Source organism: Leptodactylus fuscus, chromosome 2, assembly GCF_031893055.1.
Source record: "Leptodactylus fuscus isolate aLepFus1 chromosome 2, aLepFus1.hap2, whole genome shotgun sequence".
Lineage (NCBI taxonomy): Eukaryota > Metazoa > Chordata > Amphibia > Anura > Leptodactylidae > Leptodactylus > Leptodactylus fuscus.
Genome location: NC_134266.1, coordinates 223,939,159 through 223,966,597, shown reverse-complemented (window position 1 = coordinate 223,966,597; position 27,439 = coordinate 223,939,159). Strand labels below are relative to the sequence as shown.

Genomic DNA, 27,439 nt, shown 5'->3' with positions numbered 1-27,439 from the left:
AAACACTGCTGGTGCAAGGCTCTACTCATGCCAAGGGCCTCAATCTCTGCTGGTAGCTCAGCTTAAGGTCATGTAACTTTGTTTGGAAGGGCTCATGTTAAGGGCTAGAAAAGTGAATTTTGGAAGGTCTTACCACATCACACACACACACACACACACACACACACACACACACACACACACACACACACACACACACACACACACTCAAAATGACAGTTAAGGGTGAGGGCTTTTGGAATTCCCATTGCCTATTCCATTTGTGGTTGTCATGGGGAACGTGATTTAAAGGGGTGGTTGTTACTGTTTGTTGAGCTTAAATTGGGGTTTGTGTCCATCCATTTGGGGAGTAAAGAAGGTTTCCAGGTATTTTCCCACTTTGATAGAGGTTTTTTTGAATGTGGAAAGTGTGTAGTTGTTAGGCAGTGATGTTGGGGTAATAGAGGGTCTTTGGTGTGTTAGATGCCCCCAGGCATGCTTCCCCTGCTGTCCCAGTGTCATTCCAGAGGTGTTGGCATCATTTCCTGGGGTGTCATAGTGGACTTGGTGACCCTCCAGACACGGATTTGGGTTTCCCCCTTAACGAGTATCTGTTCCCCATAGACTATAATGGGGTTCGAAACCCGTTCGAACACACGAACATTGAGCGGCTGTTCGAATCGAATTTCGAACCTCGAACATTTTAGTGTTCGCTCATCTCTAATATTTATACAATATCTATAGTAATTTTAAATTCACATGGTTGGCATTCAACATTTTGTATACATTCATTGTATATTTTTTATACTATTGTATTATATCATATGACTATCTATACTACTACTATTTATAATCACCAGCTTTTCAGTTATTAAATATTGTACATCAAAGTAAGCTTGTCACATGCAAATACATTGCAATCTTCAGCCAGTATGTTATAGAGCAGGAGGAGCTGAACAGATTCATGTATATGTTTGTGGAGGAGGATGCAGTATAACCATATATATTCAGTATATATGACATTTATCCATTGAATTCTCCATTCTATCTATTATAAGAAGTCAAGGTTGCGCTTGGTACAGACCCTGAGAATTGTGTCCAGTTTCCATGTCCTGGAGGAGCTGTAGCCCATACATAAGCCCTACCTCTCCATCAGGACAGGGAACCTGGACCTAATGCTGACAATCTGTGGGATTTCCAGTAGTTGGACGATGTGGCGTAAACACATATTTAGCCGTGGCAGAAACGCTCCCGCATTTTACAGTTCTAGCAAATCCCATTCATACCTACAGAAAAATACCTGCCGTGGAAATGCTGCAATTTCCCAAATAATTGTGTTTCTGGAAACCTCAGCATGTCAATTAGACCTACAGAACCGCATGTGGTTTCCGTATTAATATACTTGAAGCAATAATTGAATTGATTTATAATTATGTAATGGAACATTGTGGGCTTTCTATGAAATGCACTGTGGGAAAAACTGTGATGCGTTTCTGCTGCGATTTTTTTTTTTCCGCGGTGCTTTTTCGCTACATGAGGCCTTAGTCTTGAGAACATAATTTGATTTCTAAGTGCCTTGGTCTCCAGGATTTGTCCAGCCCTGCTCTAGACTGCTTGTAGTCCATTAGGCTTCTTTTGTACTCCAGTATTAAAAACACAGACAACTCCGCCATAATGATGATACTAATATAGCAGATGGCACCGATCATTGTAACAAGCTTTGGTTTTTTATATCTTATTTGTGAGCTTCAAGGCTTCTTTTCATCTCTGCTCCTGCACATCCATTCTGCTATCCAGATTTCCGCTTCTATAACCGTAGAGGGCCCAGGGCGCACATTGGAGCACTCTCGTCTATTGTGTCTCAGGTTCTTTCTGAAGATTGAATTTGGTTACAATATTAAGGATATGTTTGCTCTAAACATAAAGTTGCAGATTTTTAATCAACAAAATAGATATATAACCTTTATTGTTCCATAATAAAAACCATCACATGATATCCAAGGGTTATTGCAGATGATATAGCATGGAAACAGCTGTTTCCATGCTATATCATCTGCAATAACCCTTAGATATCATGTGATGGTTTTTCTTATGGAACAATAAAGGTTATATTTTAGTCTTCGCCTGGTGGATACTGGATTTCTTAATTTGTATATCCTTACGGTCAGTGTGGATCTAAGTCCGTCTTCATCCGTGCAGCCCAGGACGAAGTTTGTGGATAGCAGGGTGAGCTGGATTTCTTACTAATTGTGTAAAATAGATTATATATATATATATATATATATATATATATATATATATATATATATATATATATATAGTAATGTGAGATTAGTATAGTCTGTTGTTTCTTGATATTTTTTCAAGTATCTGTGAGCTCTATACCGAGTTAAAGGGATATAATAGGTTATCAACATCAGATTAGTGGGGGCCTGACCCCTGGCACCCCCACAATTAGAAGGGACATCGGCATTCAGATGACTGCTGTATTCTTTTCTCTAAAGTTAACATTATGTGCACCAGTCACATGTCTATGCTGCAGCTCAGTCCCATTCCAGTGAGTGGAATTGAACTGCAATACCAGGCACAGCCACTACACCACATGCAGTGCTGTTCTTGGCTTTATTCAGAAACATCAATCATTTTAAGAAATTGCCTGATATACAATGAATTGCTGTAGCTCTTTGTATGAGCTGATCAGTGGGAGTGCTTGGAGTTGGGCTCACACTGATCTGATACTTGGATTGGATAGATCATATTATCTAAGTTTTAGAAACCCATTTTAATTCTTTCAATATGAAATAGTATCATTAAGTGAAAATATCATTTTCTTGTTGTGCAAAGCCTTCCCTTGTTCTACTAAGCTGTCACTGAGTCACCTTTATATATAAGATGCTGTACTTTATAAAGCTGATGACAGCTGAGAGCAGCCATTAAAGAACTGGCAGCATGGCTCAGTGGTTAGCACTGTTTTCTTGCAGCACTGGGTGTGGATCTGACCAAGGACAACATCCTGTTTGTGTAGCTGCATTCCTGGTACTGCTCTCTGATTTCCTCCCACTCACCAGAATTACGCTGTTAATGGACTTCTTATGACATTGACCCTGGTGTGTGTGCTTGAGGTAGGAATAATAGACTGTGCTCCATTAAAGACAAGGACTGATATAAATGGTGAAAATCGCTGCTCAGCGCTTCAGACTATGTAGGAGAGAAAATATTTAATATATAGACACTATGTATATAATATATATACTACTATTATATATTGTAGGGAAGGTAGCTCAGTAGAAGCAGTGGTGCGGACCCAACCAGTTAGAGACAGGGACACAAATCTTGCAACAAAGCGGTTAATTTAAGAAAAACTGCAAAATAAATAAACCTTTACAGCAGGAACAAAAATGAGCTAAATAAAATACAGCCTTAACTTCAGGCAGAGTAATGTCAAACAGAATCCTGCTCGTCTGAGCACTAACTAAACAGAAAATACAGTACGTGTAGCTTACTACCAGCCACACAGATCAACCAAAAAAAACATTGTACCGTATCACAAGGCTCTCAGTGTCAGGACAGACCCAGCCACCTCCTCTCCTCCCAGGATCTGCCCTAAAGTGCAGGCTCTGCAGCCTTTTATAGCCCAGTAACAAGCCTTAGGAACCACACCTGGGGATGATACCTATTCCAGATCCGCACTGGACCACACATGTCAGAATCTGGGGCTGATATAATGGGACTCCAGCACTCTGCCTGTCACCTTCTCACAATACATGTACATTATTCAGTCGCCTACTCTCTACTTCCTTTTGACCTGCTGTATATGTCTCAGTACTGCTGGCTTGATGTTATAATCCTAGAAAAGGAACTTTAGCAGGACACAGACCTGTAATATATGACTGTATTTTGTAGGTCAAGATATACAAATCACTGTAGTCTTCAAGAGTCGTAAACAGATGTCTGAGATATTGTCTCCTGCTGTATACCGTATCTGTATACATGTATCTGAATTGTTTTATATCTAGAACAAATACAACTTTTACGTAATGATCATGTCTGATCATTTTAATATTAGAGACAGCTTTATCCAGGTCCATCATTTTATGAATTTTTATATAAAAGTACTTTCTTATTTGCAAGCTTTCCTCCCTTTCTTCTTTTGGTTCTTTCTTGATCAATTGTAGTTAGACCGCTCTGGGAGTGAAGCAGGGAATGCACTAACATTTGGCTGACAGCTCCACAGGGTCAGCTCAGGGTAAGAATTCCCACCAGACTCTTCAAGTAGCAGAATTTCTGTCTGAGAATGAAAGGATAAGTCTTCATGCTCACGATAGTGTTGATTTCAATGTCAGAGAATCAGTTGTCTGCAAAAGCCGATCCACATTGCATCTGTAGGTGATCCATAATGACAGATCTACATAAAATCCACCTCAAAAAATAGAAGACTAGAAATGTTTTATCAGTGTCACCAACTGACAGCAATGGAGCATACAAATGAATGAGATCTGTATGATCTGCTTCGTGGGCTAGGTCAGTGTGCTCTCTTGATAGAGCACACTGACCCATTCATTTATGTCAGTACAATCACATGACTATGTATTACCTGGATCAGTGTGTGGGCCAACAGTTCGGTCCACAAAATTCAGGGCAGATCCTATTCCTGTCTAGTTTTGCAGCGGTGCTTCCGCGGCCCCCATTAGTTGAATGAATTTGAAATTGTGTGAATGCATGCAACAGGCTTTAAGGATAATGGGGCAGATGGTTAGTTATTACCACCAGTCTTCATAGCCCCATTGGAGGTGCACCCTCTGCTGATTCATGCTCCTGGATGGAAATGCGTAAATCATAATAAATCTAGTGGGGCTGATAGCCTTACCCCCTGCAAAACCATCACGCCCTCATTTTAGGAAAGTGACAAGGGAGGTGTAGAAATGCAAAAGTTGCAAGTTCTTTGCACAAAATTAATCGGTGTACAAGGCCATAACAAAATTTGCCCCATTATATAGAGACTACGGTCATGTTCGAGGGGGTCTTTGGCAGTTTCCACCTCCCAGTATATTCCTAGATCATCTCATCTCCTTGGCTTTGGGAGTATGCACATTGTGCAGATGAAGCCAAGGACAGTACGCTTGACTTCACTGGTTATGTTCCTGATAAAGTGAGGTCTGGACTGCCATCTTCTGTGCAACTGCCTGCACCCAATGCTGTGGAGGTGATTCCTAGATTCATCCTGATATAAGGCCTTGTTCACATCTGCATTCGGTATTCTGTTCAGGGACTGAAGACCCCCCGAACAGAATACGGAACACATTGACAATTGGTGAGCAATGAAAGCACACGGACCCCATAGACTATAATGGGGTCTGTGTGTTTTTTGCCCGGTGTCCGCATGAGTAAAGTGGAGAGAAGAGTAGTTCATAAAGTACTTTTCTCTCCGCATGACTCATGTGGACACCACCCGGAAAACACATGTTTTAGTCTATGAGTTGCGTTTGCTTTCATAAGCTCACCTCTTTTCATTGCGTACGATATTCCGTTTGGGGGTCCCCATGCAGACTCTCCAAACGGAATACCGAATGCAGATGTGAACCAGGCCTAAGGCCGGGGCCCCACGGGACGTAAACGCCGCAATTTGCCGGCAACGGAGACGCCGCGGGATAAATAGCGGCGTTGTACAGTGCATCGTAGCATGGACACGCTGCGATTTGCAAAGCCGTTGCAGCTTTGCAAATCGCAGCATATCAATTATATCTACGGAAACGCCGGCGGCTTTCCCGTAGATATAATGTTAAGAGAAAGTCCACAGAGGAAAACTCTGTGAACTATCACTTAAAAGCACTTCGGAAAGAACCGCAATGCGTTCACGCAGCGGTTCTTCCCGCAGTGCTTTAGTGCTGCGGATACGGCCCGTGGGGCCTTAGCCTAATACATTTTCCAAGGATTGATGACACAGCCGATTTCATTATTCTCATGCTTGGTTCCCTATAGCATAATGTATAACACCAAACCACTACACATAATTGTTTCTGTAGTTTTTTTTTCTATATCTGTCGACATCCATCTTTTAATTTAGTCCCAATTCCAACGTTGGACAGCACCCCGGATCTCACTGGACCCCATTGTAAGTCAGTGGGCAGTGTTGTGTACTAGTGGGATCTGTCATGGCCTGGGTCCAGTGTGCCATGTCTTCTGTTTTGAACAGAAGCTGTCATACATGTGTGAACAGAGCCTAACCTTGGTATTCGGCACAGATGCTTAGAGCCTTTCTTTAGTGAGGCTTATTAAATTCTCTCAGATCTCCGGCCATCTGGGAGCGCTGCTGGCCTCATATTCCTGGTAATTGTTCATTGTGGTAATTAACAAGGATCTTCTATGAAGATGAGGTATAGTAATTAATATTAAAGTATACAAAAATAAAAGACAAAGGGAAAGTTAGAAGGTTTCATAAGGAACCAAGGACATTCTCTCAGATCTTGTAAAGAAAGCTGTCACTTTGTAATGTATTCCTTCTATGTGCTAAATTGGTGCAGGCGATAACTGGAGGTGACTCCTATGGCAAGCAGTCCTCTTATATATTTCCAGGACATGTTTACTGGGTTCTAAAAGTGAAGACTACTGCTACAGGGACTGCTCACTTACATGGAAATATATCCTGATCAACATACTATTGACTGTGTATTAGTTTTAGTGAAAATGTATTCCTATGCCTTGTTTGGCTGTGTTTACTTGGACAGATGGTGCAGTTTTGTTTTTTTTTGGAGAATATTTGAAAAAGCACTGGAAATATTGGAAGAATATTTGGAGAATATTGGAAAATATTGCAGAAAAAGCTCAGATCTGAATAACCTGAGACAGGCTGGTTGCTAGTAACTTCTTGCCTGACACCCTAATGTAATTTTTTTTTGTTTTTCTATAAGCCAGTGTCAGGGTCTGGGGTTGCTAGGTGGGGTGGCATAGACACAAAAGTCCAGTTACTTTAGTCCAAAACAAAGGTAGAGTTTATTTTCACTCAAAAAAGGTAGTGCAGCAACAAAAGGAAACAATACAAAAATAAATACCTGCCCAGCCTAAACATAAAATAGGTTACCTCACCTAGAATAACAGAAATTAAAAGCCAGTAGAATCATTCAGGACACAGCTCCAAAAACATGACCTCTCAGTTGGCTCTCCAGCCAAGCTCTGCCCAAAGTCTGCTGCTGGAGCTGGCTTCTTAAGCTCCTTTGATGAGCAGACTCTCTTCAGCTGAGTCGCTGCCGGAACATCCCCAAAGTGTGGACTGGAGGAGGGTGGAATGACAGGTCCCACTGCCAACCTACCTGCTATTTCTAAAAATCCAGCCCAATAACCAGAACTTGGAAATAACCCTCAGCAGACTATAGTTATCTGCTGAGAAACATTCTTTCTGGAGTTTTCTCATCTCACCCACATTAGTAGTCTGGGTGAGATGTACACCCCCTCCATTTCCTGACCAGCAATCGGCTTACACCAGTCATTCTAAGGCTGAGTTCACACATAGTTTTTTGGTCAGGATTTTGAGGCCAAATTCGCCTCAAAATCCTGACCAAAAAGACGTTTCGCTCGTGAATCCGCCTGAAGACACTCCCTTCTCCCGACTAGGCCCATTCATTGGGCCTTATCCAGAGGAGAGTGCGCGACTGGATGCTGGTGCACTGCATCAGCATCCAGTCGCAGCTACCCGTTTCTTGGTCCAGAAACTGAGGCGGCGTCCAAAAAACCCCGTGTGAACCCGGCCTAAGGCTGGATTCACACCTGCATTGGAGTCTTCTGCAGAATCCGCTTAAAATTGGTGCAGAGTAAAGTCCTACAAGGAGAACTTTTCTGTCCACCTGTTTCAGTATGAAACCAGTAGAAACCTAGCTGACGCTATTATAGTTTATGGGATGTTCAGGCTTTCTGCTGGTAACTGCTGTGAACCTAGCCTAAAGTGATTTATTTGTACAACTAAAGGTAGTCACATTACAGAGTATATAACAATATACCTTTGTAATGTTTGTCACATTTGTAGATTTTGAGAAAAACAAGTTAAGTAGTTGGTGCACTGGGAGCGGGCCTTTAACCATGGGAGTACTGCTCTTTCTTCTCCACTAGGACGGGTATTGTCATAGCAGTGGGAGAACCATTGTATAGGGTGACACAGGCAGGAGATGGTAGGGGTCTGAGCAGCAAGAGCAGTGTTCCCAGGGCTGCAGCCCGCCCCCAGTGCACTAACTCCACATTTGCATAAGACTTCAAAGTTTTTCATTCCAAATCCACAAAAGTGACATACATAATAAAGATATGCTGCTGTTGATCACTGTAATGTGCTCTGTAATGTGGTGGTGACAATTGAATATGCTTGAAGCTGATACACTCCCTTTAAGAAAAGGCAGCTTGCCATCACTCATGTCATCCTCATCTTCACATTATTACATTATTAATCAGCATTTACCAAAAATACTTGTGGGACAGAGGCCATCTTTAATGGATTCCTCTCTTGTCTTTCATGTCTAAACGATAATGACTTATATATGGATTGAAGTCTGTGACTAATCTCACTTTGTAGTGTAGCCAGCGTACATATTCTTTTGAAAATGCCAGAATTTATATACATAGGGACAAGCTTACTAATAAATATATACCACAATTCTGGCCCCGTTGGTGACAAATAAGTGGGATAGATGCCGTGCACCAAATTTGTTTTTTGACATTTGTTTCATTCTGACAAAAGTCGTGGCTTAGTGAAAAGTGAGCATGGTTTAAGATTTGACATTGAGCAGCAGTAGTTAAAAATATGCCAATGTTTTGCCACAGATTTTTTGACATAAACTTAGCCATTGGAGATGAGCGAGTACTATTCGAAACGGCCGTTTCAAATAGCAGACACCCATAGGAATGAATGGAAGCGGCCGGCACACAGACTTTGCCGGCGGCTGGCCGCTTAACCCCCTGTGTGCCGGCTGCGTCCATTCATTCCTATGAGTGCGTGCTACTTGAAACGGGAGTTTCGAATAGTACTCGCTCATCTCTATTAGCCATCATTAAAATCTATAAACTTAAATGAGATATTCTAAAGAGCGTAGACAATATTAGTAAATATGCCCACAGTCTCTCTTTTTACCCTAAAAAGGGGACACCAACTCCTACATTTTACTTTAAGGGTCCATTCACACGGAGTAACGTGCCGCGTGATGTGGCATGTATACCGCGTGTGACACTGTGTGCGCCGTAAAAGCTCCCATTGATTTCAATGGGAGCCTGGATCGTATACACCGCATTATTTTGCGGCCGCAAAATCACGGCCGCAAGATAACGCGGTGATAACACGGCCCTGCTGTTTTTCACAGACCTAATCACCATGATAAATGGCCATGAGTGTCCGTGCAAGTGTACCATGGCCCCTATCCACATGGAAGTGAATAAAAGCCAATATAGAACCTACCATTTTCAATGGTTCTGTTCACATGCTGCTATCTATGTCAATTTTCAAGGACAAAGGTAGTGCATGTAAATTTTTTTGACAGACATGAAAAACAGGCCATCATAAAATCAACCATGTGAATATAAACACTGAATTCAATGCAGAAAAACAAAGAATGGGAAGTCGGCACTCCAAATGGTATCCAAAATTAAAACATTACTTTAATGTCCATTGTTAAAATATATTGACAAAAAACAGAAGACCAGTGCAAAAAACTTGAAAAATATGAAAACAGCACTTACAGCATGATGAAAAAATAGACGTGCTAAGGCACTGATGAACAGCGATTAGTTGCCAACTAATCGCTGTTCATCAATGCCTTAGCACGTCTATTTTTTCATCATGCTGTAAGTGCTGTTTTCATATTTTTCAAGTTTTTTGCACTGGTCTTCTGTTTTTTGTCAATATATTTTAACAATGGACATTAAAGTAATGTTTTAATTTTGGATACCATTTGGAGTGCCGACTTCCCGTTCTTTGTTTTTCTGCATATATTGCCTGGACCGGGAGGTTATGAAGTCTTGAGCACCCAAGGAGTGTATTTTCAAAACATCATATACTATACAAGCACATTTACTAGGGCTGTGTTTACTTTTCTACATGTTACTGAATTCAATGTGTTGTCAATACGGACATTTTTCACGGGTTACACAAATATGAAGGTATTATCTTACTACTAGAATCATGCAGCCATTGGCCACCAAGTGTGAAAGGAGCTCTGGCCGCCATTTCTGGGGCATCTGTCCTTACCCTAATAGTTTTCCTGTAACAAGCCGTGCACCTTTATGATCATTACAGCTTCTCTTTTAGAAATTACATATTGATCTTACTTTTTCAATGACTACAAGTGGGGATCTTAAATACCGTGATGAATTGTGATAAGTTCTTAGAATTATTCAGTATACAGCGAATAAGCTTTATATACAGAAGCTAATATGAGGCGTGATCCTCAACAATAAACTAGACTGGGCTGATCACCTGGAGGCGCTGCACAGAAAGGGCCACAGCAGACTCTACCTGCTCAGGAGGCTGAGGGCCTTCGGAGTCCAGGGGACACTTGTTAGGGCCTTCTTCAACTCTGTGGTTGCTTCAGCCATCGGTGTGGCCTGCTGGGGGAGAAGTATATCAACCAGGGACAGAAATGGACTTGACAGGCTGATCAGGAGGGCCAGCTCTGTTCTGGGGAGCCCCCTGGACCCAGTACAGGTGGTGGGTGACAGACGGATACTGTCTGTGGTGACCTCCATGCGGGAGAACAAATCCCACCGCATGTATGGGACCCTGATGGGACTTGGCAGCACTATAAGTGACCGTCTGCTTCACCCCAAGTGTGAGAAGGAGCGCTATCGCAGGTCCTTCCTTCCAACCGCAACAAGGCTGTATAATCTACATCAAACCAAGCGCAGATCACTCCGCGCAGAGAACTAATGATTATGACGATGACCATGAAGTCTTCCTTCTTTCTCTTCCGTTCCTTAGCTGCTATGGACTCCTAGTATATCTTCTCTTCTCAGCATATGTGTGCCTATGTCTGTATTTTATTACTGTGTACTATCCTGTATCTGTATTACTATGCTGCTGTAACATGCTGAAATTTCCCCAATGTGGGACTATTAAAGGATTATCTTATCTTATACAATATTTTTAGACATCATATACACCTGTAAGTGAGAGCAGGTATCATTTTCATTATATATTTCTAGAATTAATATATCTTTTTTGTATTCTAGGGAAAACCTTATGCTTTTGACCGTGTGTTTCCACCAAATACCACTCAAGAACAAGTATACCATGCCTGTGCTATGCAAATTGTTAAAGGTAATACTGTTCTACATGCTTTGCTGCTTTTTGCCCTGAATTTTGTTTTAAGTATATTGAGTATTAAGGGTTTACACAATAATCTGAAGGTGGTCTACTACTCTACTTTCTATAACCCAATACAGTGGTCACGATGATAAACTTCCTTTACATTAGTCCACATGCTGGTAGTCCTATGAAAGCTCAGATTTGTGCCAACTTTATATTAAGCCATCCTTATGATGCTCCATTAAATTGGAGAAAGGCTTCCCGGAAATTGCATTGCCCTCTAGTTCTGTATACAGCGTGTGAAATGTCCTGGTTCATATCCTTTATAAACGATTCTTGGTCTGTATGATACTGTATATCTAGATTAATGTGAGAATTAAACTAACTGTACAACTATTAGAAATAACATTTAGTCACAATTATTAATATATTGACTAAAATATCATATAATAAGCATAAAACTACTGAAAATAACATTGAAATTATACCTAAGTCTTCATAAAATATTGAAATATCAGCAGGGTCGTGTTGGGCAACCTGTTCTCTGGCTGTATAAGCCTTCATATGTGGTGTCCTATCAGTTTATCTGCTGATAGTAGGTCCATTATGGCAGAAGCACATTTCTCAGTTCTTTCTGGACATGGGGCGTGTACAGTAAGGAGCAATCTACCCCCTATTCATTATTAATTACTAATGGTTTCTATACATGTAATTCTGTGAGAAGTAACTGTAAACTATCAAATAGCTGAGAAAGCCCAAGTGACTATAACAAAGAAAATTCAGGGACTCTGGACTCTAAATCCAGATTATGATGCAGCTAAAAGGATCCCTGACACAGAAGATTCTAGCACAATTAGGAAAGCTGCTTACTGTCCACGACTAACATCCTATCAGCAGTAACCAAGAAGTTAGTCAGAAGTAGATAGACTCTGTGACACGCTGCAGTCTCATCTCTGAGCATTGCACAGGCAGGGAGCACAGAGCAGTAGATCTGTGTGTAAACTTGCAGAGACTATGAGGACAGACCTGCCCCCGCTGCTTCCTGTGCTTCCATCTTGAGTCAGTTAGATTCTAAAGTCAGGCAAGCCCTATTATCAGCTACCAAACAAGAAGTTAGCAAGGAGTGAGACATGTAGTGACCGCACCTTCAGAGATGTTTTCAGGCAGAAAACAGAAAAATTCCATTACCATTTAGTCCAGATTCATATGCTCTTTTATATGAGAATAAGTTGCCTGAAAAGTTAGTGACCATCCTCAGTGAAAGATAATAACATTTCTGTATTAGATTACTTCAAGAAGGTTTTCCCTTTTCCTTGCAGATGTGTTGGCTGGATATAATGGAACTATCTTTGCCTATGGGCAGACCTCCTCTGGAAAGACCCACACCATGGAGGTAAGTGTGTGTTGTAAAGTTCACAATATCAAGGAAAGTTCCTTTAAGTCATGAGAACTCTTATAGTAGTATAAGGTACGTCATGTCTCAGCTGTAACATACAATCTGTCATTCTCCACTTTCCCCCAGGGTAAACTTCATGATCCTCAGCTGATGGGAATAATACCCCGAATCGCTAGGGATATTTTCAACCACATCTATGCCATGGATGAGAACTTGGAATTCCATATTAAGGTGAGGAACTATTGTGCGCATTGCTACTAAGTATCAGGAGTTTGTAACATCAAGATGTAGTATCGTAGTAAGTAGAGTCGCGTGTTTAGGGCGTCCATTAGGTACCTTGAATGGCCATTGTTTAGAAAGAACATCTTTCACTCTGGATTACCCACTATGGCTATGGATTACATGGGCAACCCATTAATTTCAGTGGACATAATATAATTTTTAATTTCTCCTGCGGTTGCGCTGTTGAACACTCTCTACCCAATGTTTTTTTTGGTTTTTTTTGTAAAGAAAAGAGAATATAAAAAAGTGAATATCCGTATTTAAAGTCTAAATGATAAACTATCATGGGTTCCTCGTTCCAAATGCAGGACCAAAGAGGCCTGTCCACTCCAACATATGAACTAATAAAACATTGTAAATCCCAATACAACCCCATCACACTAAGTTCTCTTTGGCGTAATGGTCTTGGTGTACCTTAAACATCCCTGCGGTCAGAAGCTCCTTGTATTAACCATTCAAGAACCTGTCAGAATATCTGCCCCCTTGCTGATCCCAAGGGTGCTAGATTATTGGAATTGTGGTATATATTCAAGGAGTTTTGACTATAAACAGAATGATATGAGACATTTGATTATTGATCACTATTCTGGTTAATGTATATGCCTGTAAAATGAACAGGCTTGCTTCTGTAGGGGTATACGGTGTATTACAATTATAGTGGTCACTATATTAATATTAATGGTGGTATCTGTTTTTTCTTCAGGTGTCCTACTTTGAGATTTATTTGGATAAAATTAGAGACCTCCTAGATGGTAAGTAGCGCACAGAGAATTGTATAGATGAAGAGACGTATATTTAATAACAGGAAAGGGTCTAATTTTGAGAGGGCACAAGTACAGTAGTCTCATGTATGTCTTTCATTGGTGAAAAGGGTCTGTAAAGAGAAGATGAATAGGTCAGGATAGCCAAGGGTCTGTAGTAGATTTATAAGTTACAATGAAGTCATAGTCAGACAACCATGTATTAGTTGTCCAATCTACAAAAACAAGAAAAAACGTGTCTGAAAATATTATTAGTGTGAACCTCGTATTATGGTCTGCAAATAATTGATTTCTATGTTGATAATGTAATAAATGTGTTACCAGAGTCTTACAAGAATAGACATCTGCCAGCAGATGACCTGACAGCATATTCATGGCAATCCTATTTATTACAAGGCATGGCACGTGTATGCAAATGAGCAATTACCAGCTTATTATACATTCAGGAAGAGCGCGCTATCGTCTTATCCATTAGCGGATCATTCGTTGTGCATTCATTATAGATTAGGATCTGTCACTTGCTTAAGGCTGTGAAGATGCGCCTCTGAATTCTAAGGCCCTAAAGTGACTCTAAGTCAGTGTCACATACAATTCTGTGCACCCAGTTTATCATGTATGAAATATGTGTTATGTAAGTGTTAATGTAGAGTGTATATTTTGGGGACTAATGTGTGACCATTATAAGGTTACACAGGTTTTTAAGGACAGTCACCATGTAACGTTTCTTTGGTATAGGGAGTCTGTCAGCTCCTAAAGTGTTATTACACCAGGCACGGTGCCATGTATATTAATTAAAGGATTATTTTCATCTTGGCAGATTGCTTCTGAGATGGAAATAACTGCTCATAAGTTCTGACCACCAGGGGGGACTTAATAAGAAGCTGAGTATAAAGGCGAATCGGAGCTAGAGAGAGGCATAGAGCTGCGCTGCTCGGCTGTTTCTGGAAGTCACTCCTTGGTGGTCATGATTTGCAAGCTGTAGCGATTTGCCCAGTTTGGAATAATCCTTTAAAGAGAACCTTTCACCAGCTCCAATTCTCTCCTTCAGTGCTGAAACTGATAGAAATGCTAGATAGAATGGTGGAGGCTGGAGAAAGAACTCTGCCAGAAGCAATGGGGCAGCGAGTATTAAAGAGTGGACAGAGTAGGATTCATCCGATGCCCTTGAATCTTAGGCTTTTCACTTTTATTCCTTATGTAAGTGAGGTATTCTGCTTCGTGAGGAGCACCGCGGGCATGGTTTCCTGGCTTGATCACTTTTTCTCCCTGTGCAGCCACACTCCATTTCAATCCCACTACACAAAGGCTATAATGTGAGCCTTCATAAGAACTCTCTAGCTAGTTAGGGGGTGTTCACACTTGGGCCCATGTCCACCCACCTGATCTCCGTACTATTTCCCGGGGAAACTGGACAGGGGACGGCTTCCCGGCGGTCGGTTTTAAAACCCATTCATTTGAATGTGTCCGTATGCGGCCTCTCCACCTGTAAACCGTTTTTGGGTTTTTTGGGTTTTATTGCACAGACACAAAGTCAGACATGGTTTCCCTATGGAGAGGCCGCATATGGACACTGGTGGTTTATTTTAAAAACCCATTCAAATGAATGGGTTTTAAAACTGACCGCCAGGAAGCCGTCCCCTATCTAGTTTCCCCGGGGAATAGGATCGAGACCCAGTGGGCGGGGACGGGCGCAAGTGTGAACACCCTTTAATGGCTTTATAATGAATCAATAGGATCTTTAGCTGAGGATTAAACTGCAACTTTTTACAGCCCTATTGACAGACTTTACCTATTGAGTAACAGCTGCAGCCATAAGATCCCTTACAAGTTAGTGTATTCATTTGGACTTCAGCTGTGTGGACTTACTGATCATCGCTATCAGCCATTTTTGAAGGGGTTGGGATAAGCAGGAGTTGTAGTTTGGATCGAGATCTGGAAAAATAAGGGAGTCAGAGTTGGTGGTTTGGCCTTCCGACTCCACATCCCTGTTTACCACCATAGTGTCCTTGTGACGTTAAATACATCTATATGTCTATCGGCCCAGTAATATATTCTGTATTTTAGAGTGTGAGTAAAAATAGTTGATAAATTATTAGCCGGTATTGATTTTCTTTTTTATGCTTTTAAATAAATCAATTTATTCTCCTTCCTTTTCCAGTGTCTAAAACTAACCTCTCCGTGCATGAAGACAAGAACCGCGTTCCATTTGTCAAGGTGAGAGCGGACGCTACTTTTTTAACTCCTTTGATCTTCTTGGTATTGACTGCTGAGTTACTAATGCTTGTGGCAAATGTATACTTTATCACTATAAATACACAAAAAGGACAGGTCTAATATAGGCTGGTGACTGCATTCTTAGAGTCGTAGATGGCATACATATCAGCTATGGGATTGCACCAGTTCTTTATGTTATATTATGCTGTTAATAACAGAGCAATCCCAATAGCAAAGCATTGTCAGATAAAAGAGCCCAGAAATTTAGTGTACCACGGCTTTCCTGCAGCTGGCGGCAAACACTAGATGTCTTATGACAGCCTCTATCTGCTGTGCCATAGGCAAAATATTCTTTTGATGTGTATGTAGGGCAAGATGAGGATTACACTTTTTATTATCAGACAACTTTCGTTTATAAAGGGATCGGATCCAATAAAGGAAGGATATTAGGGGATTGCACCTCGATAATATCAGCATAGATTCTTTTTCAGCTCACTGAAGGCCATTGTACAACTAAAATTACACACATCCTCCTTTTTAGCTTCATCTGTTTGGGATTCTCATTTCTAGCAGTCACAAAATCACATTATTCTTGTGCAAGCCTCAGCATTAATAGAAAATCTAAATGCATCTCCCAGGCAAGCAATGGATAAATGGCGCCAAGGCCGGGATAGCACTTAAGGTCCTCTGTACAGATCACCTTTCTTGGTGATATCAGTTTAATGTTATCATTAAAATCCCATTAGCAATCTCTTTCTCAGTTTCCAGAAAATCATGTTGACAGTACACAACGAATATATGGCACAAAGCACATTACAATACACTCGAAGTATATTTTTAAAATCCTATGCACATGTAACAGAAAAAATCAGGAGCATTGTTATTGAATTGCTAGGACAGCAATTCCCCGGTGGCTGTTGAACCCTGGGACGGGACACAAGAGACAGTGAGCCCTAATCTGAAGCCTCCAACTGACCCTTCCTATTGCCAGGTCCTATCCTACGTAATAGGCGGCAACCACAAAGACAGTCCCTCCCTGTATATGTGAAACACAAAACGGAGACAAGACGGACAACAACAAAGAGAGGTCAGCTAGCCAAGGGTCAGAAACAGTTGAGCGATGCAGTTCCAAATCGGAGTCCAAAGAATAGTCAGTAGGGAAAGCCAAAGGTCAAGGATAAGAATGCAAGCAAAAATAGTGACAGTAAGGAGCAAGTTCGCACACGGCAATAGCAAGCACTGGTGTGAATGAGAGTCGAGACTAAATAGGGAGGAAGAACCCGCCCCTTGAGTTGACAGGAAGGCAGTCTGTCAATCACACGAATTAACACTTAATGAACAGAGGCAAACAAGGGTAGAAGATGGGTGTGGTGCAAATACAATCACAGAACTAGAGCCGTGTTCACACAGTGCGATCAAAAACTTTAAGCCAAGAACCAAACTGCACCCACCTCCTGCGCCGCAGCACGCGAGCATAGGGTGGCGCAGAGACCTGAACAGGCAGAGATGTTACAAGCATATACTGAGTATGCCCTGCAGCTTGGCCTTTCAGATTGGCTGCTGTGTAGAAACACAAGCCCATCAAAATCTCACCAGGAAAACAGTGGTGATTTTTATTAAATAAAGGGCAGAATGAGAACAAAGACCAGACTACCAAACCGCCAGTAAAATTAGCCATAAATCTGGGAATTCAGATGGCCAATTTATTAATGACGTATCAGTAATAGTTTGCCTGTGAAGGTGAATGACTTGGACAACAGTGCCATAAGTTAAAATGGCAGATCAACCATTAATGAATTGTCTTTTGTCTCTGGCCTAGTCAGATCAGTCTTTGATGGGGTCCTTCTTCTTACTTGTTTCATCTGTGACAATTGTCAAGAGCCGATAGACAAGAATGTCTTCTTTGGCCCTGGTTTGTCCTTGATACATGCAAAAAAAACAAAAAACAGTGTCTAATTTTTCACAGATGACTGTCAGGTCCCTTTTTATAGACCCAATTCACCCACTGGGTCTATTAAAAGAAAGGATCTGGCTAAGATCTGTTAAACAAAAAGTAAAGTCTTGGTCATGTGAACAGAGCTTACTGTAAATCTGCCTTTGTGGCTGTCCAAAAAAAGTTGAGTCAGAGTCCGTTAAGACCAATTTTGACTGGAGTTGGAAAAAAGTTACTGAGTCTGACTCTGGCTTTAAAATAACACAATTTATTATTTTTAATTAGATTAGAAATTATTAATATTGTATAATTAATTAGATGTATAGTTTGTTACATATTTACTTTCATAGGGATTCAGTCACTGCCTTCATAATTAATTAGGGTAAGTTCACACAGGGTTTTTTGGTCAGGAATTTGAGGCTGTATCTGCCTCAAAATCCTGACCAAAAAGACAGCTCCCATTTAAATCAATGGGAGCCAGTCAGTTCTTTTTTCCGGAAAAAGAAGTGAGATGCTCATTCTTTCAGGCAGATTCGCCTCGCGACATCCGCCAGAAGACACTCCCTCCTGACTAGGCCCATTCATTTGGGCCTAATCCGTAGCGGAGTGCACGGGTAGTCTCAGGTAGCCTCAGGTTCCGGTCCAAAATACCCCGTGTGAGTTTACCCTTAGGCTAAGGCCCCACTGGCAGAAACAACCGCGGCGTGAATGCATTGCGGTTTTTCCCGCAGTGCTGTGAATAGAAAGTTCACAGAGTTTTCCTCTGCTGACTTTCTGTTACAATCAGATCTATGGGAAAGCCGCCGGCGTTTCCATAGATATAATAGTTTTGACAAGCAGCGATTTTCAAAACTGCAACGATTTTGGAAATCGCAGCGTGTCCGCGCTGCGATTTTTTCTGCAAAGTGGGCATGGATTCGCATGAATCTTATCCACTTTGCAAGTACTGTAAAACGCCATTTATGAAGGAGATGGGGCAGGAGTTGGACCGTGGAAAAATAGGAGTTGAAGTTGTTGGTTTTGCTTACCAGCTCCACAGCTCTGCATTCATGGATAGTTGTTTAGTATTGTTATACACTCACCGGCCACTTTATTAGGTACACCATGCTAGTAACGGGTTGGACCCCCTTTTGCCTTCAGAACTGCCTCAATTCTTCGTGGCATAGATACAACAAGGTGCTGGAAGCATTCCTCAGAGATTTTGGTCCATATTGACATGATGGCATCACACAGTTGCCGCAGATTTGTCGGCTGCACATCCATGATGCGAATCTCCCGTTCCACCACATCCCAAAGATGCTCTATTGGATTGAGATCTGGTGACTGTGGAGGCCATTGGAGTACAGTGAACTCATGGTCATGTTCAAGAAACCAGTCTGAGATGATTCCAGCTTTATGACATGGCGCATTATCCTGCTGAAAGTAGCCATCAGATGTTGGGTACATTGTGGTCATAAAGGGATGGACATGGTCAGCAACAATACTCAGGTAGGCTTTGGCGTTGCAACGATGCTCAATTGGTACCAAGGGGCCCAAAGAGTGTCAAGAAAATATTCCCCACACCGTGACACCACCACCACCAGCCTGAACCGTTGATACAAGGCAGGATGGATCCATGCTTTCATGTTGTTGACGCCAAATTCTGACCCTACCATCCGAATGTCGCAGCAGAAATCGAGACTCATCAGACCAGGCAACGTTTTTCCAATCTTCAATTGTCCAATTTCGATGAGCTTGTGCAAATTGTAGCCTCAGTTTCCTGTTCTTAGCTGAAAGGAGTGGCACCCGGTGTGGTCTTCTGCTGCTGTAGCCCATCTGCCTCAAAGTTCGACGTACTGTGCGTTCAGAGATGCTCTTCTGGCTACCTTGGTTGTAACGGGTGGCTATTTGAGTCACTGTTGCCTTTCTATCAGCTCGAACCAGTCTGGCCATTCTCCTCTGACCTCTGGCATCAGCAACGCATTTCCGCCCACAGAACTGCCGCTCACTGGATGTTTTTTCTTTTTCGGACCATTCTCTGTAAACCCTAGAAATGGTTGTGCGTGAAAATCCCAGTAGATCAGCAGTTTCTGAAATACTCAGACCAGCCCTTCTGGCACCAACAACCATGCCACGTTCAAAGGCACTCAAATCACCTTTCTTCCCCATACTGATGCTCGGCTTGAACTGCAGGAGATTGTCTTGACCATGTCTACATGCCTAAATGCACTGAGTTGCCGCCATGTGATTGGCTGATTAGAAATTAAGTGTTAACGAGCAGTTGGACAGGTGTACCTAATAAAGTGGCCGGTGAGTGTATGTAATATATTCAGTATGGAGACTACATGACCAGCACAATAGGACCACTATAGTATATAGGATTAGTAGTTACTATTTGTAGGGGCACAATAAGTAGAAATAGGATAGAGGTTATACCCTCTATCTCAAAGCCAAGCAGTCCACCAGACCTATATATAGTACCATGGGATTACATGACAATACAGCACACTGGCATCTACATGTCCGCAGTATATATCTGTCATTCTTTCTCTAGCGCTAATGCCCATAGAATAAATCAATATACAATTATAGTAAATCATTTCTCCTCTGGTCAGTCCTCTGTACAGCTCACACGATGAAATGGTCTGGATATGTACTATATATGGGCTACTGAACATTTGCGCTTTTGATCTTCATGCTTATTAAATAAAAGTATTTTATGCTTAGTTTAGTCCTGTATTTCCCAAAGTAAAGGCATTCGGAATAATCTTTACCATCTCCATAGTGTAATGGAACTATCAATCAATATACATAAATAATGTGAACGTGACAGGAAGCAGTCACTCCTATATATATATATATATATATATATATATATATATATATATATATATATATATATATATATATCCTATTAATATTATAAATGTGAAAGTTTGTGGGTTTCTGAGTTTGGATGTTCGGATGTTTGTTCCTCAATCACGGAAAAACCGCTTGACCGATTTGGCTGAAATTTTCCACAAACATAGTTAATACACCCGATTGCACAATAAGCTACTTTTCGTCACAATAGCGCACATACGTTTGTGCCAGGACCCCCACAAAACCCAAACTTACACCACCATCTCTGCAATCTCACACACTTTGGACCATAGCAAGCCACAAAATTCCTATTGCCCTCTGCAGCCTCGCCCCTAACCCCACACAATCTCATATACATATACTTTACCACTTTGCCCCTCACCTTAACGCTACTCCAGGAGGCTCTCTTTAACACTCCAGAGCAGCCATGTTTGCCGACCCCCACCGCTCTGACAATCCGCAACACCGCCCACCCATGTCAATACCCCTAGGCGGTCTAATAAATGCAAAAAAAAAAGTTTAAAAAAAGGGAAAAAAATATAAAAAAATAAATAAAAAGGATTAAAAATTCAAATCACTCCCTTTTCCCTAGAACACATATAAAAGTAGTTAAAAACTGTGAAACACATACATGTTAGGTATCCCCGCGTCCGAAATCGCCCGCTCTACAAACCTATACAAATATTTTTCCTGTTCGGTAAACACCGTAGCGGGAAAAATGGTCAAAAGTGCCAAACCGCCATTTTTTCACTGTTTTGATTCTGATAGAAATTTGAATAAAAAGTGATCACAGCAATAACATTTCCCAAAAATGGTAGAACTACAAAGTACAACCGGTCCCGCAAAAAAAGACGCCCTATACATCCCCGTACACGCACGTATAAAAAAGTTACGGCTGTCGGAATATGGCGACTTTTCAAAAAATAATTTTTTTATACAGTTTTGGATTTTTTTTTAGGGGTCAAAATGTAAATAAAATCTTATAAATTTGGTATCGCCGGAATCGTAACGAAACACAGAATACAGGGGACATGTCATTTTGGTTGCACAGTGAACGCCGTAAAACCAAAGACCGTAAGAAAGTTGCAGAAATGCATTTTTTCTTCAAATCCACCCCATTCTGAATTTTTTCCCTGCTTCCCAGTACATTATACAGAATAAATAATGGTGGCATCAGGAAGAAAAATTTGTCCCAGGAAAAATTAAGACCTCATATGACTCTGGGAGCGGAGAAATAAAAAAGTTATGGGGTTTAGAAGGAGGGGAGTCAAAAACGAAAATCAAAAAATGCCACCGGCGGGAAAGGGTTAACTTCAAATACTTCTGTCCCAAAGTCACTATGTAAAGTTTCTCACAACACCGTATATATAGCAGCTCAAATACAAAGTAACTTCAACACAAACGTCTCACGTATTCTCTGAATTACAGCAAAAACAAGATACAAACTTACATTTCATATCCCATACCTTATACACACTACGAAAACCTTACCCACGCCTGTATATACCCACTTCTACAATCACCGCAGACGAAGTCGCGGGTACCAGCTAGTATATATATATATATATATATATATATATATATATATATATATATATATATATATATATACAGTCCTATGAAAAAGTTTGGGCACCCCTATTAATCTTAATCATTTTTAGTTCTAAATATTTTGGTATTTGCAACAGCCGTTTCAGTTTGATATATCTAATAACTGATGGACACAGTAATATTTCAGGATTGAAATGAGGTTTATTGTACTAACAGAAAATGCGCAATATGCATTAAACCAAAATTTGACCGGTGCAAAAATATGGGCACCTCAACAGAAAAGTGACATTAATATTTAGTAGATCCTCCTTTTGCAAAGATAACAGCCTCTAGTCGCTTCCTGTAGCTTTTAATCAGTTCCTGGATCCTGGATAAAGGTATTTTGGACAAACAATTCAAGTTCAGTTAAGTTTGATGGTCGCCGAGCATGGACAGCCCGCTTCAAATCATCCCACAGATGTTCAATGATATTCAGGTCTGGGGACTGGGATGGCCATTCCAGAACATTGTAATTGTTCCTCTGCATGAATGCCTGAGGATTTGGAGCGGTGTTTTGGATCATTGTCTTGCTGAAATATCCATCCCCGGCGTAACTTCAACTTCGTCACTGATTCTTGAACATTATTCTCAAGAATCTGCTGATACTGAGTGGAATCCATGCGACCCTCAACTTTAACAAGATTCCCGATGCCGGCATTGGCCACACAGCCCCAAAGCATGATGGAACCTCCACCAAATTTTACAGTGGGTAGCATGTGTTTTTCTTGGAATGCTGTTTCTTTTTGGACGCCATGCATAACGCCTTTTTTTATAACCAAACAACTCAATTTTTGTTTCCAAAATGAAGCTGCCTTGTCCAAATGTGCTTTTTCATACCTCAGGCAACTCTATTTGTGGTGTACGTGCAGAAACGGCTTCTTTCTCATCACTCTCCCATACAGCTTCTATTTGTGCAAAGTGCGCTGTATTGTTGACCGATGCACAGTGACACCATCTGCAGCAAGATGATGCTGCAGCTCTTTGGAGGTGGTCTGTGGATTGTCCTTGACTGTTCTCACCATTCTTCTTCTCTGCCTTTCTGATATTTTTCTTGGCCTGCCACTTCTGGGCTTAACAAGAACTGTCCCTGTGGTCTTCCATTTCCTTACTATGTTCCTCACAGTGGAAACTGATAGGTTAAATCTCTGAGACAGCTTTTTGTATCCTTCCGCTGAACAACTATGTTGAACAATCTTTGTTTTCAGATCATTTGAGAGTTGTTTTGAGTAGCCCATGATGCCACTCTTCAGAGGAGATTCAAATAGTAGAACAACTTGCAATTGGCCACCTTAAATACCTTTTCTCATGATTGGATACACCTGGCTATGAAGTTCAAAGCTCAGTGAGGTTACAAAACCAATTTTGTGCTTCAGTAAGTCAGTAAAAAGTAGTTAGGAGTATTCAAATCAATAAAATGATAAGGGTGCCCATACTTTTGCACCGGTCAAATTTTGGTTTAATGCATATTGCGCATTTTCTGTTAGTACAATAAACCTCATTTCAATCCTGAAATATTACTGTGTCCATCAGTTATTAGATATATCAAACTGAAATGGCTGTTGCAAACACCAAAATATTTAGAACTAAAAATGATGAAGATTAATAGGGGTGCCCAAACTTTTTCATAGGACTGTATATATATATATATATATCCAGTGCTGCGGGCAGCCAGTGACTGCTAATGTGCCAAATGCCGTTACTGGAAGAAGAAAATCCATGCTTTCTTGCAGCGTTATATGGGCAAGTACAGGGATTCAGAAGGTTTTTGCTGAAAGCCATGATCACAAAGTATTGATCTCAAGCTGTTTTGCCAAGGCTCAAACACAATACCAAATACTTATATCATTTCTCGGAGTGGGAATGTTCCTTGAACTGAATAATATTCACGCTGTTCCATGGCTCAGTTTATGCCCTTCACAAAGAGCAGTGAAATGCATAGAAGAGACAATTTAGTGATCGCATTCAAAGTAGAGGAAATGACTCTATTGATGAGAATAGTTGGGTCATTGAGTAAAGCCTCTGCTTTTTCCTAAATTAATACCATTATGTCATCTGCCTGGCCATAGCGGACACTACACATTAGCATCACTGCTGTTGTTCTTTCTGTTTTTTGAGGTTGAAGATTTAAACAATTGTTTTTGTGCAAAGGGTTAAGTAAGTAATGAATGTATTAGTGTATGTTCACATCAGTATCAGAGGCTCCATCCGTCCTAAAATAGTGAACAGGGAAGTCCTCCAGGCAACTTTTTAATCTGGTTAAATCAAGAAGAAAATAACGGATACCTGACGGAGCCCATTATAGTTAGGGGCGTCCCTTGGAATTCTTCATTGTCCATGATTAGGTAGATCCATTTTAATGTTTAGTCCGTGGTTCTGCTCCTACGACAGGACAGAAGAATGGACCAAAACAATGCAGTTGTGAACCCACCCTAAATGTTACACAACTGAGGGGAAGTTCAGACGGAGTTTCTTGAACCGGAACCAGAGGCGGAGGCCGCCTCAGGTTCTGGTCCAAAAGCCGGGCAGCCGTGACTGAAAGCCAGTGCACTGCATCGGCATTCAGACGCGCACTACGCTCCGGATTAGACCCAATGAATGAGCCTAGTCCGGAGGAGGGAGTGTCTTCAGGTCGAATCGCGAGGCGAAATGGCCTGAAGAATGAGCATCTCGCTTCTTTTTTCTGGGAGCTGGAAGAAACGGTTCCTGGAAGAAAAACTCCTGTGCGTATACGGCCTCAAAATCCTGACCAAAAAACTCCATGTGAACTTACCCTCATGGTAAAGCATGTTCTAAAGAAGCCTTTGAAGGGCTAAATATGGACCAGTGGGCTGCAATATTCAGTTGTCATATAAGGCATTGCAGTGCATGGTCATTTTAAAGGGAATGTATTGTTACATTGATAATGCAGTCCAATCTGCAGGCAGCTTATTATAGGGCACATTAATATATAGTTTGTGTTTCATTAATTCTCAGCTGTTTTTGGGTGTAGGAGTCCAGTGGGCGGGTCTACTTAATGTTTGACAGCTGTCTGTGTGTGTACACTTTTATAGGGAAGGCTTTGAATCACTGTGTAGTACTGCCCACTAGTATTATATGAATGAATATATGATAAGTTATACTGAATCTTTTCCTACATCAGGCTGTTCAGCTCTTTGTAATCTATAACATACTGCCTGCACATTGCATTGCATGTTCAATATGATATTTTTGCTCTAAATCAGGTTTTTATTATGTTTGGTGGTATTTTTTATCCGACTGTCTTATCCACAACACTGGCCAGTAAAGCACACACAGTAGGCTGACATTTGTCTGGTCTATGCAGTTCTTGTCAACTTTGCTGTTTAGATTGGGACAAGAGGAGCAGAGAACGGGGATTTAAAGAGGACCATTCACCATCTCCAAATCTTTACATCCTTCCATAGTGCGGCTCCACTTATTCTGGCAGAGTTAGCTTTTCTCTAGCTGCCACAATTCCCAAGCGATTATTACAGTTATACTCTTTGGTGTCAGGTGGGCGGTCCTTGTCATTCTGCACCAGCTCGGCACAACCTACCTGGACAGTAGAGAATATTATTGTACTTAAAGTAACACAAATAATGATAGTTGGGACAAGTGAAAAAACTCCAGCTGTGCAGGAATCAATGGAGCGGCGCCTATTGAAGGACGCAATGAATTGGAGGTGGTCAAAAGTCCTCTTTAATGACAGATGATAGCTATATTGTGCTGCTGGAAGCCACTATACGCCTAGTAAATCTGTATACATGTCATCTCCCAATCCTTGCTCCAATAGGCAGTATTAGTGTATTGACATTTTTCTGACCATTAACCATTTATTGCAGCTGTCATGAATTGCACGCACCATGGTGTATTGTCTATGTAGACATTGTAGTTAAAATGTGTATGCTTCCAGAATGGATGACCTCAGGAAAATGTTTTAAAACATATATACACGACTTATATTAAAGGAATCTGCCAGACTGTAAGACCTCCCAAACCATTACTTGTGGCCCCAAAGTTATATCTCTGCTATTAGGGGCCCCTACACAGTAGGGTTATTGCTTTGGGAACCATTTTTTGATCTGGCAGACTCTATTTAAAACTGAAACTGGGATGGAATACATGGGACATTCCCTTTAAAAGGAATTCTTATTAACTCTATCAGTAAAGCGGACATAAGATCTGAGATCTTATAGTGTTAGATCATAATTATGTCCATAAAGCAGAAAAAAAACACACAAGCGGCACCACGTCTGTATTATAGCCTACACTGCCCACTATAAGCCGTGTCCAAATGGTAATGTCAGGTGCTGATTATTCTTTTTACTTGCTACCAACCGGATGGTGCTCACAGCATAAAAGGTGTAGAACTATTCATGCACAAAAAAATAGATAAAAAAGGGGCCACATGGTGGCTCAGTGGTTAGCACTGCAGCCCTGCAGCACTGGAGTCCTGGTGCCCAAGTCCCGTCAAGGGCATAAAACCATCTGCAAGGAGTTTGTATATTCTCCCCGTGTTTGCGTGGATTTCCATCCCATATTCCAAAAAAAGACATACTGATAGGGAAAAATGTACATTGTGAGCTCTATGTGGGGCTCACAATCTACATTAAAAAAAAAATAAAAATAAGCAGGGCACTCACCGGGGTGCTTCATTTAAAATCGTGATCCTTTATTTCATCCTTCTTAGGCTGTATTCACACTGAGTAACACTGGCGTTTTTTGTGCTTATTTTTGCACATAGCCTCGTAGTGCCGCGTTAACGCCGCGCTATTTTGCGGTGGCGTTGCCCGGCATTAACGCGGCGTATACGTGGCGTTAACGCGGCACTATGTGCAAAAATAAGCACAAAAAACGCCAGCGTTACTCAGTGTGAATACAGCCTTAAAACACTTTGCACTGGAAGAGAGGGCTTCCCCTTTATTCCTGTGCAAAGTGTTTTAAGAAGGATGAAATAAAGGATCACGATTTTAAATGAAGCACCCCGGTGAGAGCCCTGCTTATTTTTTTTTTTTGTTAAGATCATAATTACATTTTCCCAGTGATTGACGCTGAGTGATATATCTTGTGCATCTGTAGATATCTTTGTTTAGTTTACTCCAAAAAAATGACAAAATTGTGTTCCACATTGTCGCATCTTAAGCTCCAACCATTTTAGCTAAGGCATGCTT

At 41.1% G+C, this 27,439-nt stretch overlaps 1 protein-coding gene across 5 annotated transcripts in view; it reads left to right on the top strand.

Moving 5' to 3' along the window:
* KIF5A (kinesin family member 5A) overlaps window positions 1-27,439 on the top strand; it is a 123,836-nt gene that overhangs the window by 54,467 nt on the left and 41,930 nt on the right. For all 5 annotated transcript variants that reach the window (XM_075265620.1, XM_075265619.1, XM_075265618.1 and 2 more), the window contains exons 2-6: window positions 11,179-11,266; window positions 12,574-12,647; window positions 12,777-12,881; window positions 13,636-13,684; window positions 15,852-15,907. In XM_075265620.1, the coding sequence (XP_075121721.1) occupies window positions 11,179-11,266; window positions 12,574-12,647; window positions 12,777-12,881; window positions 13,636-13,684; window positions 15,852-15,907 (372 nt within the window). The remainder of the gene's footprint in view (window positions 1-11,178; window positions 11,267-12,573; window positions 12,648-12,776; window positions 12,882-13,635; window positions 13,685-15,851; window positions 15,908-27,439) is intronic.